The sequence below is a fragment of the Melozone crissalis genome, unplaced genomic scaffold (genome assembly GCF_028551555.1).
Source record: "Melozone crissalis strain CALT ecotype California unplaced genomic scaffold, PUWL_Pcris_2 ptg000014l_1, whole genome shotgun sequence".
NCBI classification, from domain to species: Eukaryota; Metazoa; Chordata; class Aves; order Passeriformes; family Passerellidae; genus Melozone; species Melozone crissalis.
In genome coordinates, this window is record NW_026535792.1 from 9,541,624 (window position 1) to 9,559,648 (window position 18,025).

General features: G+C 38.4%; 1 protein-coding gene across 1 annotated transcript in view; it reads left to right on the forward strand.

The window, feature by feature from the left end:
- Window positions 1–17,021, forward strand: part of BNC1 (basonuclin 1) — a 71,719-nt gene extending 54,698 nt beyond the window's left edge. The window contains exons 2-4 of the mRNA XM_054272998.1: window positions 10,915–11,150; window positions 12,372–14,293; window positions 16,340–17,021. Coding sequence (XP_054128973.1) covers window positions 10,915–11,150; window positions 12,372–14,293; window positions 16,340–17,021 — 2,840 coding nt within the window. The remainder of the gene's footprint in view (window positions 1–10,914; window positions 11,151–12,371; window positions 14,294–16,339) is intronic.
- The last annotated feature ends 1,004 nt before the right edge of the window (window positions 17,022–18,025 follow it).

Sequence of the window (18,025 nt, forward strand, 5' to 3'; positions counted from 1 at the left end):
CTACTTGGCTTCTTGAACCTCAGGAGCTGATTGTTTGCCTTATCTTTTGGTGAGCTAACTCTGCGTTGTGTTGCAAAACCTTGGGGCATGTTGTGTTTCTTCGTGTTCCTGCAGTCTGCAAGTGAAGTCAGCTTCATTAGTTTCATGATGGCACATCAGTACATGGCTGGTGTTGCCGCTTCCTTCAAGCTACTCCCGGAGCATGATCTGGGCTGCCTTGGTTTGGATAAGCTTGTAAGGATTTGTCAGCCAGATGTGACAAGATTGTCAAGAGGCAAGTAAAGAAGGAGATCTGATATTAATCAGTGCATAGCTTGGAGCCAAACTTTCTCAAATGCAGTGTAGTAACATGTTCTTCTCATTTACTGCTTCTCTTTGTGGCTATAGAACTGCCACTGTCTGAGTTTGACGGTTAAAAGGGATGCCAGCTAATAGTCTTTAATTGTAAGGATACAATTCTAGGTGGGAAAAGATCATATGCTTCTATTTTTAACATCCTTTTGGAAAATAAGTGCAGTTTGTTGTAAGATATGCAAGCGTTATGTTAGACAAGAGTCTCTGTTTCTGTCCTTTGGTTTTAAAACAGTGAAATTGTGGCTCAGCTCGCAGTGCTAGAGGAGTGGGAGGTGGGGGAGTCTCACTCCACTCCAGGTCATGGGGCAAAGTGGGTCCATCATTATTTTAACTGCTAACAACAGTGTGTGTTGGTTTGCTTTGTTCTAGTGATTAGAACAATATACACTGAAGAATACCTTTCTAATTGCTCCTTTTACAGAAAAGGGAAAAATATGGACTTTTGAAGAACGCATTAGATATTGAACTAGATTATTTACCCTTATATGTATAGTGGTGATAGTGGGGTTTTTTAATAATCGGTGTAATTGTGCAATTCTGATTGAATTAAGTGCAAGAATTTTGAGCCGTTTGCAGCTTAATCAGACTTTTAACAATAAGTGAACATGTAAAAAAATAACTAATCTTATTGAAAATACATTTTTGTTATACTTAATATATTATATAGATTTTTTGCTTGATTGATTTCGTAAAAGTAGTTATTCTGTTTATTCTTTGAACTACTGAACCATCTGCAACCTATTCAGAACCCCAAGAATAATATCTGCAAACATATACAAACATTAGGGAGAGCTGAATCTTCACAGAAATAGGAGAAATTATTACAAATATTGGGTCACTTCATGGGCTTTTCCTTGAACTTCTGCCTCCTAAGTCTGAGGTGAAGTTTGGCCTTTTGATACCAAATGTCCAGACTTTCAGCTTCTGTGTCTGTTTGTGATACTGTTAAAAGATCTGTTCCTACATATTGAGCATGTCATTCCATTTCCAATCCAGCAAACCAGTGAGTTATTTGGTTTACACTAATAAAGACTTCATTACAATGATGCTAAGTACACCTCTGATAAAAATAGAAGTGTTCTTGTTTTGCTTTAGATTACAGCTTTTGTTCCAGATACGTGTTCTGAAAGCATTTTGGGATGATTTGGTATTTAGCAAACATTTTTCATGCAGATTTGAGCTGAAGTTTAGGTATGGATCTTGAATTCGTTATTCCATGAAATAACCACCAAAAGTAAGGGAGAAAAATTGATTTTGCCCTCTGGGTCATCTCCTGTCCTTTCTGGCTTCAGTGGTGCAGTAACTCACAGTTCCTATGTGCTGGAAACCAGCAGGTTTTGTCCTAACAGATGCTACAGTTTAAGTTTTACAGCAAATGTCACTGCCTGTCTTCTTTTTAGTTTTATTTCTTATTGTTTTGTTACTGTCATTTAAAAAAATCCTAGAGATTGAAATTTCAGTGTTCAGGCTCAAAAAAATATTATTGAGGGAATGAGGGAAAGTGGCAGTTTTTAACCAGCTTTGGTCATTTTAGTATAAAGAACAATATTTCATTCCACACTTTAAAACCAATAGAAAATCTGAACAAAGAGGGGAAAAAATATAAAAAAGAAAAATGTGGATTTTTTTCCCTCAAATTTCAAATAGAAAAAATCATCAGGGAAAAAGTGGTATTTTTTCCTGTGAGAGAAACTGATGTCTGAAAGCCAGGTGAAAATTTCCTCACCTGTGTTCAATAAAAAGGAATACTGAGTTTTAAATTGTGAAATTACCAATGGAACAACACTGTTGCGTAAAATATTGCATAACTGTAGCACCATAGATAATATCATGTATGTGTACAAATAGTGTTTGGGTTTAAAATTTATGAAATTGCATTAAATGGAATTGTGTAACTGTAAATATTTCAGAGAGCTGTTATTTCACTTTTATTCTTTAATCCCTGTCTTCAGTCGGTAACAGGAAAAAGGAAGAGATTTTAAGCATGTATATTTTATGGCTTTGAGACTTAAGCAGCGGTACGCGGAGCTGAAAAATTTAGGATCGTCTTTAAAACATTAACTCATCCACATTACACCCATGCACTATTTTATAAAATACATGAAGAGTTAAGGACATATTTTAAAGGCCTTGCAATTGATATATTCTAATATTCCTCATTTCTCTGATACTTGTGCATTTGTGTTAATAACACTTCTTGCATAGGGCTTGGAGTTAAATATTTAATTCAACTGCAGTTCGTGGCTAGATCTGTAGCTTCAGCATTTAGTGTGGCATGCTTAGCATGTCAGTATGGATAAGCAGTATGTGCACAACTTACTTGTTAGATCAAGTAGCATCTAGTGCTTTATTGCATATAATTTCACACCCTTTCTGTCCCGTGACTCACCTTTCCCCCAAAGTCTGACCAGTTTTAGTCATCAATATGCAATCTGTTACTTATTTTTGAAATGCACTAATAAGAACGATTTTCCCCTTAAATTTATTAAAAGGAGACATTGCTTTAATATCTTGTGATAGATACGCTGCTTAATACCAGCAAAATGTTTCTGACCTGTGCAGGCTAGGGCAGGTATGCTGTGGGAACTGGACCATCACAGTCTGTTCAGAATCAAAAGTAAATAACTCTAAGATAATGATAACATGAAGTTTTTCCTTCCTCAATTTGTATTTCTTGTTTTCATTTCCAAACCAAACAGTAAAAGAGGCTCTGCCTATGTCCCTGAGGTGGACCGAGCTGTCTGTCAGCACTTACCTGTTGTTAACAAGTGAGATTAATTGCAGCATAAACCAGTCTATCTACAGCCACGCTGCTGAATGGCAAAATTAAGTTCTGCTGTCCAGTGCTTTTTGTTTAGAGTAGCACTCGAGTGTGTGTGCTCACACTCACATACACACACACACACACACGAATTCTTCTCTCTTTATAATTATTTTGACAGTGCCATTAACAAGAGTTGCCCTAAGGGGCCCTGTAGGGTAAGTGACATGCATGAGGAGTGATTTTCATCCCACAAGTTATGCTGTGATTAAAGCCTGGCCTTGCAGCGTGGCTGCCTTTCTCAGGAGCAGCTCCTTGTGCTTCCTCGCCCGCCGCAGTGCCCGCGACTGCCCCGAGCTCCTCTGCCACCAGAGCTGCCACGGGGCCCAGCCAGCCCTGGCTTGTGAGCAGTGTCAGCTCAGTCTCTTGTCTCAGCTGCTCACTCCTAGGACTCTTCTCACATATCAAAAATTTTTAATGAAGTGGTGACATGTGGACTGTCTTTTAAATCTGCAAGAAAGGTTGATTTGACAGAGTGGTGCCATCCTGTGAAGGTATTGTCTAATTTCACTTCTATCTTGCTGAGCTAATTCACTCTCCTCACATTTTTGTCTGTTTTTGAGGACACTTTAGTCAATTATTAAAAGGGCAATTAAACATTCTCAACTCCAAGTGCTCAGTTGCCCCCACAAGAGAGAGATTTGGTCAAATTCTAGGCCAAAATTTGTCTTGCTCAGCCCCACTGAGGGGGAGGGTAATGGAGTAATGCAATTTGCTGCAGGCTCAGGGTTGTAAATATCCTGATTATGTGTCGTCTTAGGCTGTGGATGTTTAAAAGGAGGTCAGGTTTTGGTATCTGACCCCAAATAAACAGTATGGATATATACATAAGGATCCAGATAATTAATGGGCTGTATTCCATCGTCTTATCTGGAAAATGTATTCAGCTTGTGGCCTTTGTATACTTCTAGAATAAAAATCATAACATAATTCTCCCACAGAACGGGGTAGTGAGCGTTGAGTGGTAGCTACACCAGCCAAAATTTTCAGTAGAATAGGGTAAGATCAACTTCTAAATCAATGGTTGGCCTCTGAAACAAAAGCTTTTTGTCTGGACATTTCAAATGTTCTTGCACCTCCTAAGCTTGGTAGGAATAAATGGTTGGTGTGAATGAAAACCAACCAGATTATCAAGGAGCCATTGTCAGATTAGGAACTGAGCTGTGAGTGTAACTTTGTGTTCAGTGGCACCGTAAAAAGCAAATTGTGGCCCACCTCCACCTTTCCCATCTGTCTCCTAATCGGTCTCTTAAGCAGGAGACAATTTTCCTAAATTATTTTACTAATAGGAAGTTTGTCATATGAATCATCTCAGGCCAGCATTTTTAATGTGTCTGAATGGAGGAGGTTGGAGCTATTTGGTCAGCTGTTTACTCTGTGACATCTGTTTACAACTTTTCTCTACTTAATTAAAAGCTAGAAATACAGAAGATATCAGATATGCTTTCTCAGTACAACAAGCTGCAAAGCTGGTTTGCTTTTTAGGAAAGTTATTTGTTGTTACTTATGTTTATTTAATAACTATTAACAGCAGCTGTTACTTTGTAAGAAACAGTTTTTTTGACATAAGACTGTGGAAGTAATATGTGCATTCAGTCCCATATAATTAGAAATCTTATAAGGACATTTTTCTTATTTTAATAATTTTGTGTAATTATTTGAAATATTTCTAAGCTTTAGTGTAGAAATAATAGAACTTGCAGCAAGCAAGTGTAGTGCGTTAGGTGGAAATGTACTTGACTGGAAATCCCTTTGTTTCGGGGGCTCAGCCTGTGAAAGGCAGACAGTGTTTCTGTGCTGTGGTGGTGAGGAACTTTCCAGGACCTTAAACACGTGACAGAAGGAGCCACCACAATCCTGAGCTGAACACGTGCAAGCTGTAGCATGGGCCAAGTCTTTGTGCAGAGTAACTCTCAGCTGGGCCTTGCTGCCAGACCTGTGCACATCAGTGTGCAGCAGTGCTCTGCTCTTCCCTTTCCCCATTCCCACTGCGTCTTCCCAGCTCCCCTTACAGGCAGCACAGGGCTTCCATATTCTGTCCATCCTCCAGGCATCTTGTTCCCTCTTTGAAGTGAGCATGTCAGGAAGAAGAAAATGGCCCAGAGCCTTTCCTTGAAGATGCTGCAGGGGCCCTGCTAATGGTCTCCACAGGCAGATGGGATTCAGAGCCTTTCTAAACTGGGAGTACATTGAAACTTTCAAGGAACAATTAGAGGTACAAGGTGCTTAATCTAACAGATTTAATATCCACATGCATTTCATGCGTAATTGTTGGGTTATGTCTTCAACAAGTACTTCCACCATTGAGAGCAGCCCAGCACGTTTTTTGATCGTATGTGAAACATGCTGGCATATATTTTAGTTCCAGTAAACTACAGAGAGCTCAACAGTGTGTTGAAAACTGAAGTCTGTCTTCAGGAAGAACAGACACAAGGACTAAATATGCACTATAGAGTTGACAGGGGGGATACAGATACATGTGGAATGGATAAAACCCCAGATATTAGCCTGATATGGATAAGCTGGATTGTTATACTCTGAATGTAAGGTGAACAAAATGTAAATTGAGAACTTGTTTTAAATCATGACAAAACTGACGGACTGTGTTATTTATCAGCAGAATATATCCCAAGGGAAAGTGGCAAAAGTTGCCTGACAAACAATGGACAAAGCAAAGCTTTGCTCATTGTATCCTGTGAAAAAAGATGGCACTGAGAGAGATGCTGATGATACAGGGTTTTTGATTTGTCTCTGCTTTCAGTGACTGTGCAAAGGATTCAAGCACAATAGTAATCAAGTGTAACTCAGTGAGGAAAGAGGAATTTATTTAAACTCTGCAAACACAAGTAACCTGGTAGATTATAATAAAAACCAGGAAGAAGAAAGTATGGACCAGAAGGGCAACTTCACACTCATTTATAGTTACTGTTCTCTGTGAAAGGTGCAAACAGATTTGGATTTGGCCTTTGAAGTAGCGTGGCTGTACTTTCAATTTAAGAGATGGTAAAAGTATCTATCCCTTTACTTCCTTTGCAAATATTTTACAAGGAACAAGCAAGAAAATACTTCCAAATAACCAGACATATGTCCCATGTTTAATTTTATTTCTTACCCCACTGTAAATCATGCCTTTCTGCACAAACGTTGTTACTGTGGAGCCACTATGGGTCTATTCTGCAAATATGGGATTTTTCCCACTTCTTTGCTATAAGATTAGTGCCCACCAGAGCACACACCATGGTGGGTTACATATATTCAGTGGGATTACCACTGATGATGATGAGATGGCCATAGGAGATGCAGCTTGTTGCTAGAAACCCTCGAGAGAGGGCAATGAAAGCAGTATCTGCTATAGCTCATCTAATGAAAGGTTCTCTCATGTATTTGTTTCATTTAACTCCTATTCCTTCTTCAAACTTGCATTTTAAACTGATAGAAATTTCTAAGCCCTGCCTGCAAGATGCATTCCTGTAACCTGGCATCAATGACACCATTTTGTCAGTAATCCTCGTAGCAGGGAAGCTCTCAAGCTCTTCATGTGATGGCAGTAGCTTGAAAAAAAGCAGCAGTTTTTAATGTGGGGAGAAACTTAGTGCAAAAAGACAAGGGTTTTTCTTAGATGCCAGAAAGTCCCAGAAGTGAGGGTGCTAACCTGTGCATTTCTGTGGTTAAATAGCACCAGGGTAATGTGGGACTTGCTCTTCGTGTTACTGGTGTTTGCACTTGCAGCCCTTGCTGTATGCAGAGACCCAGAGCAGCTCTGCAGCATGAGCCCAGATCTCCAACTCAGTCCTGACAAGGTCTTCAATGTTTCCTTGCTTCTTAATTTATTTCCCAAGCCAAAGTGCTATCAAACCAGAACCCTCTTAACACTGAATGAGATTGGATACACTTATCGTGCCCTTCTTGTCTTGCTGCTTTTTTTTAAACCTGTTGTATGTTGCAAGTAAGCATAGGTCCCAGGAGGCTTCCTCAAACTTGCTTTGTGAAATGAAGCCTGATTATATACCCAGAATCAGCATGAGTATGTCCCATTAGCCTGGGCTTTTCCTCAGCTCTGAGGGCTGTGAGTGGGTTGCAAAGAAACATTCAGTAACTTTTGAAGCATAATTGAAGCCACATCAATATCTGGCAAAAAAAGGATGTGAGCAGGCGTGACTTTCAGGCAGCACATGTTAAGATGCAGTGATTAGTAGTCAGATGCTTTTCAGTGACCAGTTTAATGGTTAATGTCTGTCTTGTAATGAGGGATCATTTTTATTTAAAGTTCAGCATTCAGATTCCCACGGTCATGCTGGTAAAACCACAGAACATTTTGATCAGTCTTTTCAACTCTATTTTTCAAATGAATTAAGAAAGTAGGTCTGATAATGGATTAGGAAAGATCCATTTGTGAAGGAGAGTGTGACTGCAAAGCAATACCAAGATCCTTGATGATAGCATAAGATTTAGTTTTTCAGACCATATGCCTTCTGTTTCTAGAAAATGGAATTAAATAAATAATTATTTGAATGAAAGGATTGCACTTTAAAAAATTTCCACTGTAATTTCCTTCTACATTTCCAATCCTTTAATTATAATTTTCAAGCTTTGCATCTATGCAATACAGAAAGTTATTTCTTTGTTCTGCAGAATGAAATTGTGTGTACATTCCACTTGTTGGGAAAATAAAGCTTATTAAAAGCCTTGATATAATTACAGTACCTTAGAAGAGGCTATTAAGGACAACAGGATTAACGGGCGAAAGACAAGGGTATTGTTTTCATGAAGTATTGCTAAATTTCTTTTCAATAAAGTCTGATATGTGTTAATTTGGGAGATAATCAAGGTGCATATTTTACAAATACCTTTTGAAGTTGAACAGTGACAATTAAAATTGTTATTCACTGATTATTTCAGAAGTTAATTTTGCTTTGTTATATATTCTCTGTCTATATATATGATTATAAATGTTGCTAGAAAAGCCTTAGGAGACACAGACTGTGACAAGCACGAATGAAGTGAAATGCTAAAAACCTGAAAAATCAGTTGTTTCTTCTCAGGGATTCTTTCAAGTAATTTTTTAAGTCAGCACAGATCCCCCATTCGAGGGTGCACCTTTGATATGCACCAGGATGCAAGCTAACTCCTTCTAGTTTCCAGAAGCAATAATGTGACTTGAGAGAGCTTCAGTTCAATATTTAGAATAGAGGGGGAACTCTACTCCCTTTTTAACAGCTGCTTTCATATATGTCAAACAAAATGCCCTCTTTTTATACTTGTTCCTGTTTTGGCATGTGCAGTCTTCTACACATACACAGGAAAGCAAAATAAATACGTGTACCATGTAGAAGACGACTCTTACAGAAAGCTATGAAATGCAAAATTTGGTGTGGTGTATCTTTCTTGTCCAAGTACACAAATTAAATAGAAAAAGTAATTTTAAAGGTCAGTGATTTGTGGAACATGTCCAAAGGAAAAGGAATGAAAAAAATTTTGAAAGCTCAATTAACTTATCATCGTGACAGCTTTTTTCATTGTGCAGATTTCTGTTACTTCTTGCAGAAAAAGGAAGTACTCTTTTGTAATTTTGTCTGAAGGGAATGTAAAAGATGCATTTATGGAATGCACTGCACCTTACTGAACCTAGCAGGGTTGCCTGTGGAAAGACATCAGTCCAGGCAAGTCACAGAATATTATGTATGCAGAGAGGCAGAAGACTCAATCTGCGTTATTGTTTGATATCTTGTGGTAGAAATTAATCCACAGTCAACTACACCTTTTCTTCCCCCAACCTGTCCATAAGAAATTTATGGCTTTTTATTGTTATATGGAAGTATTTTAGGATCTAAGTGAAAATATATCCTCCATTAAAATGAAGCAATACTGCATAGGATATTGATGTGTATTTTATGACTTTATGGGGAGCAAGAGCTTTTCTCAAGAACACAGGATTTTGCAACAGCTCCTTTAAAAGATTAAAGGCAAAGTGATTCAGAGATTTCAAGAGCTCTGTTGCCACTTGTTCCAATTCTTCAAATAGAGGCAAACCTCAGCATCAAGTCACTGCAATTTGGAGATGTGCATGTAAGGCAACTCCTGGATAAGACAGACACTGAGATTTTTGAAATCTCTCTCCAAATCCATTACTGTGAAGTACCAGACATCCAAATGTCATGAACATGCTTATTTATATGTTTTGTATGCAGTGACCTCTTCTGCCCCGAGTCAGCCAGAGGCTGCAAGTCTAAAGAAATGCCCATTTCAAATCTCAGTGAAATTAACATTCTGCCATGTACTTTTCAGTTTAAATGTTTCCTGCATCCATCTTTCATAGCAAGTTTTTGGACCATCAGGCTTCCTTGTATGTTTCCTGAAGTGCCAGTGTGGGAATGCCATGTTTCTTTTTTTCTTCAAATCTTATCTTATTTTCCTATAGGTATTTTGAGGAGTGGAAGTCCCCATTTTGCATAAAACCTTAGGAGAGGGAACATTAATTTAAAAGTGGAAAAATGCCAACATTTTACAATTGTATGATCTAACTCTTTCTTTATTATTCCAGTGAAGATAATCTGCGCATCAATTTCTTTGCTTTCCCTCCCTCAATAAGTATTCTGTTTATGCAGGAACTGTTCTTAGTGCCAGATCCAAGCAGTGCAGAATCCTGCAAAGCTTTGCTCTGTAGCAAATCCCTCTGGAGCTTTAACTAGGACCTCCAAGTTGTCTGTTTGCCTTCTCCAGCAGATGGGCACAAACAGAAGAAATAATATATTCCAGGAAGCAAGTTTGTATCACCCCATTGATTAGGGACATCTGAATACTAATTTGATTTGCATTATAGATGACCTTGGTAAGAGTAAAGTGATGTACTAATTGAACAGTGCAACTGGTGTTCTGTGTGCTCTCTTTTGCTTTCAAAATGTGATTGTTTAGACTTGGAACAGTTGGACTACTTTTTGGTGAACTTTGTCACTGAGGAGCATTAGTAAACTCCTTTGTCATTGACAGAATAGAAATATTCCATCTGAATTCTGGGTGTGTAGGGCATGACATCTGTGCAGAGCTGATGCACTGCTCATTAGAACTTGCTATATTGCAGTATGGAGTGCCAGCAAAACTGTGAGAGGAGGTCTTTCATCTGTACAGCTTTGTTTTCAAACCTTCCTGAGAAAGTGATCATACATAAGGATCAGAGCTTAGATGAATACATAATTTTTAACAATAATTGTTATGAAGGTGCTTCAGCCTAAATAAATCCACAGAAGTGTTGCTATGTATATTGTTAAATATTCTGCTTTCATTTTACTGCAGTGTTTCTGCTGGTGACTTGTATAACTCAGGCTTTGCCTGGATTACTTACATTGCACGTTGATAGGTCTGTGTTGGTATGTTAATTCTGTCTTCATGTGGATTTTATAGAGGTACTGTGGATGTATAATCTGCACAATCTGAATGGTGCTCATATATTACCTATCATGCTTTCCATTGATCTCCAGGCTATCCGGTGCACTCTCGTGAACTGTAGTTGTCAGTGTTTCAAACCTGGGAAAATAAATCAGCGACAATGTGACCAATGCCGGCATGGATGGGTAGCACATGGTAATATTTGTTTTTACAATCTATAGAAAACCACTTAGGATCCTCATAACTATTGCATGTTTTTTGTGTCAGTTCTCAACCCCCACCCCAATATTAGTTGCATTTCATTTTCTCTTTCTTGGGACTCAAGTTTATCTACATTTTGTGATTTTTATTTACAGCCCTGAGCAAACTAAGGATTCCAAACCTCTACCCATCAAGCCAAGTAGAAATAGTTCAATCCAATGTTGTCTTTGATATCAGTAGCCTCATGTTGTACGGAACCCAAGCCATCCCTGTGCGCCTTAAAATTCTGCTTGATCGGCTTTTCAGTGTTCTGAAGCAGGAAGAGGTGATACAGATTCTCCATGCTCTGGATTGGACACTGCAGGATTATATACGTGGATATGTGCTACAGGTATTTAGAGGTGCTTTTACAATAGAAATATGACAGTTAAGTAATTTTCCATCTTAATCTTCTCAGTGGTTCACAATGTGTTAACAATATGGCACATCTGAAAGACAGTAGTAGACATGTACGAGCTTAATGCCAGAAAAGAAAGGTGATTTCTGGTGATTGGTCTCTTTTTTAGTTGGACTTAATTGAAATCTTTCCACTTGCTCAAATCTAACAACAAAGGTAAGCAAAAATAACAATCAAAAGTTACTGGTAGTGTATCAAAGTAAAGGCTTTTTAGAACTTGTTCCAGTATTATTTAAACAGTGAGTTTGCTTTTATACAGCAGAATAATACATCAAGAAATAAACTTGCCATTATTTAAAACACCAGGGACAATATTAATCTCTGGTAGTGCTATCGACCTTACTGGAGCAGCAGCCAGAGTGTATTTGGCCCTATGTGCTTACACTGATGTTAGTCCTTGCTGCTGTGGAAGTTACCTTTTATGTAAAGTAACATTATGATCTTACATTATGACATGAATCAATATTTAATGGTCTTGATAATCTTGCTTTTTAGTGTTAGGATTAAAAATATGGAATCAATTACCTTGAACCTCTATCACATGAAAAATTTATAATGTTACGTTCTTCATCATCTTAGAAACTCTAACATGCACTGTGAAAAATCTCAGTAGGCCATCAAATACATGTTCTGTGATAAAATATTTATTGTAGTTATTGGGAAAAGTTAGGCATAGCTAGAGTTTGAAAGAACTCCAACACTAGTGTAATTACAGCTGTGCTCTGTGAAAACTGGCAATAGATCAATATAGGTTCATTTGTTCTCTGATCTTAGTTGCTTGGAAGATTATTAAACTTGCAATGAAAGAATACTTGACTTAAATGAGGAGCTAAATCTTGGTCTGATTGCTCCATCTCTCCTGTCTGTGCTTACAGGATACTATCTGTTGTTCAAATAACGTGTCTTAATTTTTGTGAGAAAAAATAGTTTATTGGAAAAGTGTTACTGTCAGTTCAGGAAGAAGTAATATCACCAATGTGATAAAATTTGGAAGAAATTATCACAGAATTCCCAGTAATCTCATTAAATTGAATGTTTTTAATTTTTTGCTAGAGAATAAATTTTAGTCCCTGAAAAGCATGAGAGATTTGAGGGGAAGTGTTTTTTGTTTGCCTTAACTAACGTCTAACTCATTTAAATATTTTTTGGCTTTAGGATGCTTCAGGAAAGGTGCTGGATCACTGGAGCATAATGACCACTGAAGAAGAACTGGCTACTTTGCAGCAGTTCCTTCGCTTTGGAGAAACTAAGTCCATTGTAGAGTTAATGGCAATTCAAGAGAAAGAAGGGCAGTCGATCATAATACCACCACCAACTGCCAATTTGGATATTAGGGCATTCATTGAGAGCTGCAACCCACACAGTCCTAATTTTTCTGCTTCCTTGGACAAAATGAGTCCCACCAACATTCATCCTTTTGAGAATCTTGTAAATAACATGGCTTTCATGCTGCCGTTTCAGTTTTTCAGCCCAGTGCCTCCACCTTTGATAGGTTCACCGCCAGAAAGACATTTGATTGAGCAAGGTCAAGAGCATTGCAACGAAACCAAACAAGATCTTCAGATACCATTTTCTGAAAGCAGTTTCTTAACTTCTAGTTCTGCACCATTTCAAGTTGAAAATGAGAGGAGCATAAATGGCCCAGATATCACTAAAACAGAAGATGATGCCCTTTTAAGTGATTCCAGTTCACATAATACAGCAGCCAAGCTTGAAATGGCAGCACTATCTCCAGAAAACAAAATGAAATCTGTTGAAAAAAATGCTGGGCCAAGGAAAGGGCGTGTCTTCTGCACTGCATGCGAAAAAACATTTTATGATAAAGGTACTTTGAAAATACATTACAATGCTGTTCATCTGAAGATAAAGCACAAATGCACCATTGAGGGCTGCAATATGGTGTTCAGCTCTTTGCGTAGTCGAAATCGTCATAGTGCGAATCCTAACCCCAGACTGCATATGCCAATGAACAGAAATAACAGGGATAAGGATCTGAGAAATGGTTTGACCATTGCTGGACCTGGAGACAGTAAAAGGACAGAATTCACAATTTTAACTCCGGATAGCAGAACTATTTCCAGCTATGCCAGCTCTTGTACAGATTCAAAAGGCCAAGCTGGATTTTCCAGTATTGGACACAACGGTGTCCTCTTTCCAAACCTGAAGACAGTACAGCCTGTTCTTCCGTTTTACCGTAGCCCAGTCACACCAGCCGAGCTTGCCAATACTCCAGGTACTCTTCCTTCTCTGCCTCTTGTTTCTTCCTCCATACCAGAGCAGCTTGTTTCCAATGAATTGCCATTTGACATGCTCCCCAAGAAGAAGTCTCGTAAGTCCAGTATGCCCATTAAGATAGAGAAAGAAGCCGTTGAGACACCCAATGAAAGTAGTGATGTTGCCAGCTCTGAAGATGAGTCACGCCTGCAGGGGGTAAGCGATGGAGAGCTTGAGACCTGTGAGCATAAGATAGAGAAGCGGGTGACCGACAGGGTGGAAAAGCACCCCCATTCAGGTAATTCATGGAAATCTCTCTCTGGGGTAGAGGGCCCAAAGTATTTTGAATCTGTCTTTGCACCAAATAACAAATACATCGAGGATATCTCTGAGAATGAATTGCAACATTGTGAGAAAGAGGTTAAACCAGAAGAAAACCAACCATTAAAAATAGTTTCCCATGAAATTATGTATGAAGATTCAAAACACCACCACAGTGATGTTATAAAACCAATGACTGAACCCCCCATGTATATTAAAGAGCAGTCACAGCACAGGATTCCTAAAAATGACTGCCCTGAATTGCAACACCACTTGCTGACTGGGGGCTTTTTCAGCACTTTGTCAAACAGGGGTGCTGCCATTCCTTGTTTTGAAGACTCTAAAGATATGGATCATGTCAGTCAACATGCACTAGGGATTCAGAAGGACGAAAGCCGCTTTCATTGTGACATCTGTAAGAAGACTTTTAAAAACCCTTACAGTGTAAAAATGCATTTCAAAAATGTACATCTCAAAGAAATGCATATTTGCACAGTTGAGGGCTGTAATGCTGCTTTCCCTTCTCGTAGAAGTCGAGACAGGTAAGAAAATTATAAACAAAATTGTATTTATTTTACCATCACAATGGAGCCTAATTTGAAATTAAAATGAGTGTTTGAGGAATGGAGCCTACAAATATTTTCTGTGTATCCTCGTATAACAGGTATGATAACTTATCAGAACGTTCTTGAAATGAAAATGCATTGAAAGAAACATTTCCTTTCCACAAGACTACAAGATATTAAATAAAGCCATGAAAATTTCATAACTGATAAAGACTGCAGTAGTTGAAAGCATACTTTAGTACATAAAGGGAAAGCCATAGGGTATGAATTCAGCAATTTTCCAGTAGATGCATGTGTGGACTTACATGTTTAATATGTACTTTCATGTATATTTTAATGTATACAGTGTTTTTGAAGAAAAAGCAATGAGATCAATTTAGGAAGTCTTCACTTGCTCTTGTCCTTTCTTTACTCAAGGATTTGGAACAGACTGGTGAGAAAAAGCCCATAAGAAAAGCAAGATTAGTCTTTGTCAGCCCAAAATTAACCTTATGCAGTGGTAGCCAAACTAACACAATCTGGTGTTTATCCACATCAGTAGTGCTTTTCTGTGAGATTAAATAATAATTTCTAAACTAAAGCATGAGCTTGGTTCAGTTTAATGCTCATTTCAGTACTGTATTGCTGTAATTATTTTATTTCAGCCTGTTATGCACATAAACTGAGCAGCAAGTGCCAAAGCTTTGTTGCTGACCATCAGAAATGTATCTGAAGCGGTCAGTGATAGGTAACCAACCTATTGAAGTGTTACAAGTTTTCCAAGTGTGCAGCGGTGTTAGAGCAGCTTTTGGCTGAGGAAGCATGCCTGGATAGTAGTTGAGAGTGACACGAGGTTTAGATTGTCTGCAATCTGCTAGGAGTGCTGGAGCCAGCTGATGCAATCCAGAGAGAGGATGAGCCGGTCTCTGAGGACTGGCCTCTGCATCTGAGATGCACAGATTCATCAGCTGCTGGCAGGGCTTCATACCCTGCTGCCTGCATCTTTCCAGATGTGAATTCCTCTCCACTGGAATTGCGATATGGGCCACAGGGAAGAAGGCCAGCAGTAAGATTTGCATTCACATGCCACGGATTCCTTCCCACACCAATATGTTGAGATAAGTTTTCACATAGGTGCTTTTGGAAGATGGGTTAAAAAAAAGACAAGCGAGCTCAAAGTCATTTCACAAGCTTTGTACAAAACAATAGTATTTGGAACAACTTTACACAAGTTTCTAGACTTTAACACAGAGTAGTATGACTGCAACTGCTAAATATTTCTGTGCCTTTTTGAACAATTCATGGTTCTGTTGAAACCATGATGGCAAGGAGAATGACAAATGTTTTACCAGTATTACAATAATACCTTCAGCCTTCTAGACAGAGCCTGTAAGTTCCCAGTGAGCTGATAGATTAATAATGTTCAGTGAGGAACAGTGACTCTGTATGTTTTAGTGGTTTCAAACTGAACCAGGAAGTGCCCATTTGAAAACAGCAAGTTGCATCTATTTCAATTTTCCTTTTTCAAGGAAACTCCTGTCAACAAAAGTCTCTGTACTGATATGTACAGCTACATCCTGTGCATGGCTAGAGTACATGGGATCATCAACATTTTTTTCCAGCTCAGGTGTCAATCTTTTCCTTCTTTGTCCATTGGGAAACAATCTGGTTTCTTGCCTACCTCAGTCCATTCTCTGATCTCAGTTCAGTTTATAGGTTTTTAGTCTGCGTCCACTTCTTTTATGTTAGCACTGGATCTGTCAGAGCAGACAGCTACCCCCAAAGCAAGTGAGAATCTGAAACATTGATTGCTGTAGAGTTATTACATAGAATCTGACATATGCCAGTGCAAGCAAGTTCAGAACTCAGTCACATGTGTAAATTGTCCATGTGCAGTCTGTATGGTAGTTGGTCAAATCTGAAGTATACAATTTATGCGTGCTACTAAATAATGATTTTCCATGTTTTTGTTTATAGTTATTGTGAAACAACTGCTAAGTGAGGTGAAACACTTTCTTGCTAAGCTTCTCTTTGTTCTTCTAGACATAGTTCAAACCTAAATCTTCATCATAAACTTCTGACTAAAGATACACTGGAATTCAACAACCATTTCAATGCAACATACCTCTTGAAAGACATGGCTAAGGAGTTTTGCCAAGATGTCTCTTTAAAACAACACATTGGACGTACTTCTGTAATCTTCAAAGGAGTAAACAGAGCAGGCAGCTACATTTTTCCAATGAGCAAAATTGCAGAACCCTGTTCTGAGAGTTATGGATACGATCCATTAAATGATGGAGCTGTTCTGGATCTAAGCACTACTTCCAGCGTTAAATCTGAGAGCAGTGCTCATTCTTCTTGGGATTCTGATGGAGGAAGTGAGATATGCACCATGCCCTTGGATGATAGTGATGAAAGCTGTGAAGGACCCAGCCTAATGCCCAATGATGAACTCTACCAAGACTGTTCTCTAATTGAGAAAGCTAATCAAAACTTTATAAACTTGCCTTCCAGTCTGCCAATAACTTGTCATATATGTCAGAAAACATACAGTAATAAAGGAACTTTCAGGGCTCATTACAAAACTGTGCATCTCCGCCAGCTCCACAAATGCAAAATCCCGGGTTGCAACACAATGTTTTCATCTGTTCGCAGTCGGAACAGGCACAGTCAAAACCCCAATCTGCACAAAAGTCTGGCTGGGTCACCAACTAGCTTACAGTAAGATCAGACTGATCTTAATTTATTTCTGCTAAGAATTAATCATTTCAATTAAGGAATGTGTTAACTTTAGTTTTATTTAAGCTCATTTGACTTCTAGCTCACTCAACAACCACAGTCAAATTCTTTTCTCCTGTGTGTGCTCTCCAGCAGTTTCAGTTAGCAAAGCTTGGTGCTGTAGTTTTTGTGCAATTGTTTGATGTTGAACAGCTATAACTTCTGTAAGGAAAAGAAGGCATCTTAGAAATGGGGGTAGTAGGGACATTAATTTAAGTGTTTCTGATACCTGTGAAGTATTACTTGCCACAATAGGAGCTTCAAATGAGAACCATCATTGCTTGTGTTTACATGTTAAATGGATTGTTGTGTTGTGTAAGAAATGAGTAATGATTGGGATGAGTTTCCTCTGGTTGGGTTGAGAATTTTGAGGCTACCATTTCATTCCTGAGACCTTAGTCTGAAGCGGACTTGCAGTGTTAGTGGAACAGAATATTTGTACCTAAGTATATCCCAAAATCCAAAGGAGAAAGTACAAATTTGGGAAAACTGCATAAAGTCTAAATATTCTGAAAATCCTGCAGTCCTCACTCTTTAAGTTTGCATTTCACTTCAGTAAATATTACAGTATTTCGGATTTCTTAGAATTTAATACCATTTGCTTTGCAGGAAAAGGGGCTGCTTAACTTGTTGGCAGAATGGCCTGAATAAATCTGAGACATTCTGATAAATTGTACTGATAGAAAGAATGAATGGGTTAAGCTAAAATTTCTAAACTGTTGCAAATGCATCCATAAAATAAGGGGGAAAGTAAGCCCTTTAATTTAAAAATGCACTTTTTGAGTTCTACTTTCAGAAAGAGAAAAGTTTTATTAAAAATAGGAGAGGAAAAAAAAAATCCCCAACGAAATATCCAAACTTCTTAGGAGTTTGAGGGTGCAATTCTAAGCCTCTGAGAGAAAGTGATAAAATGGATGCAGTAGATAGATACATCTTTTATGATGCAGCAGT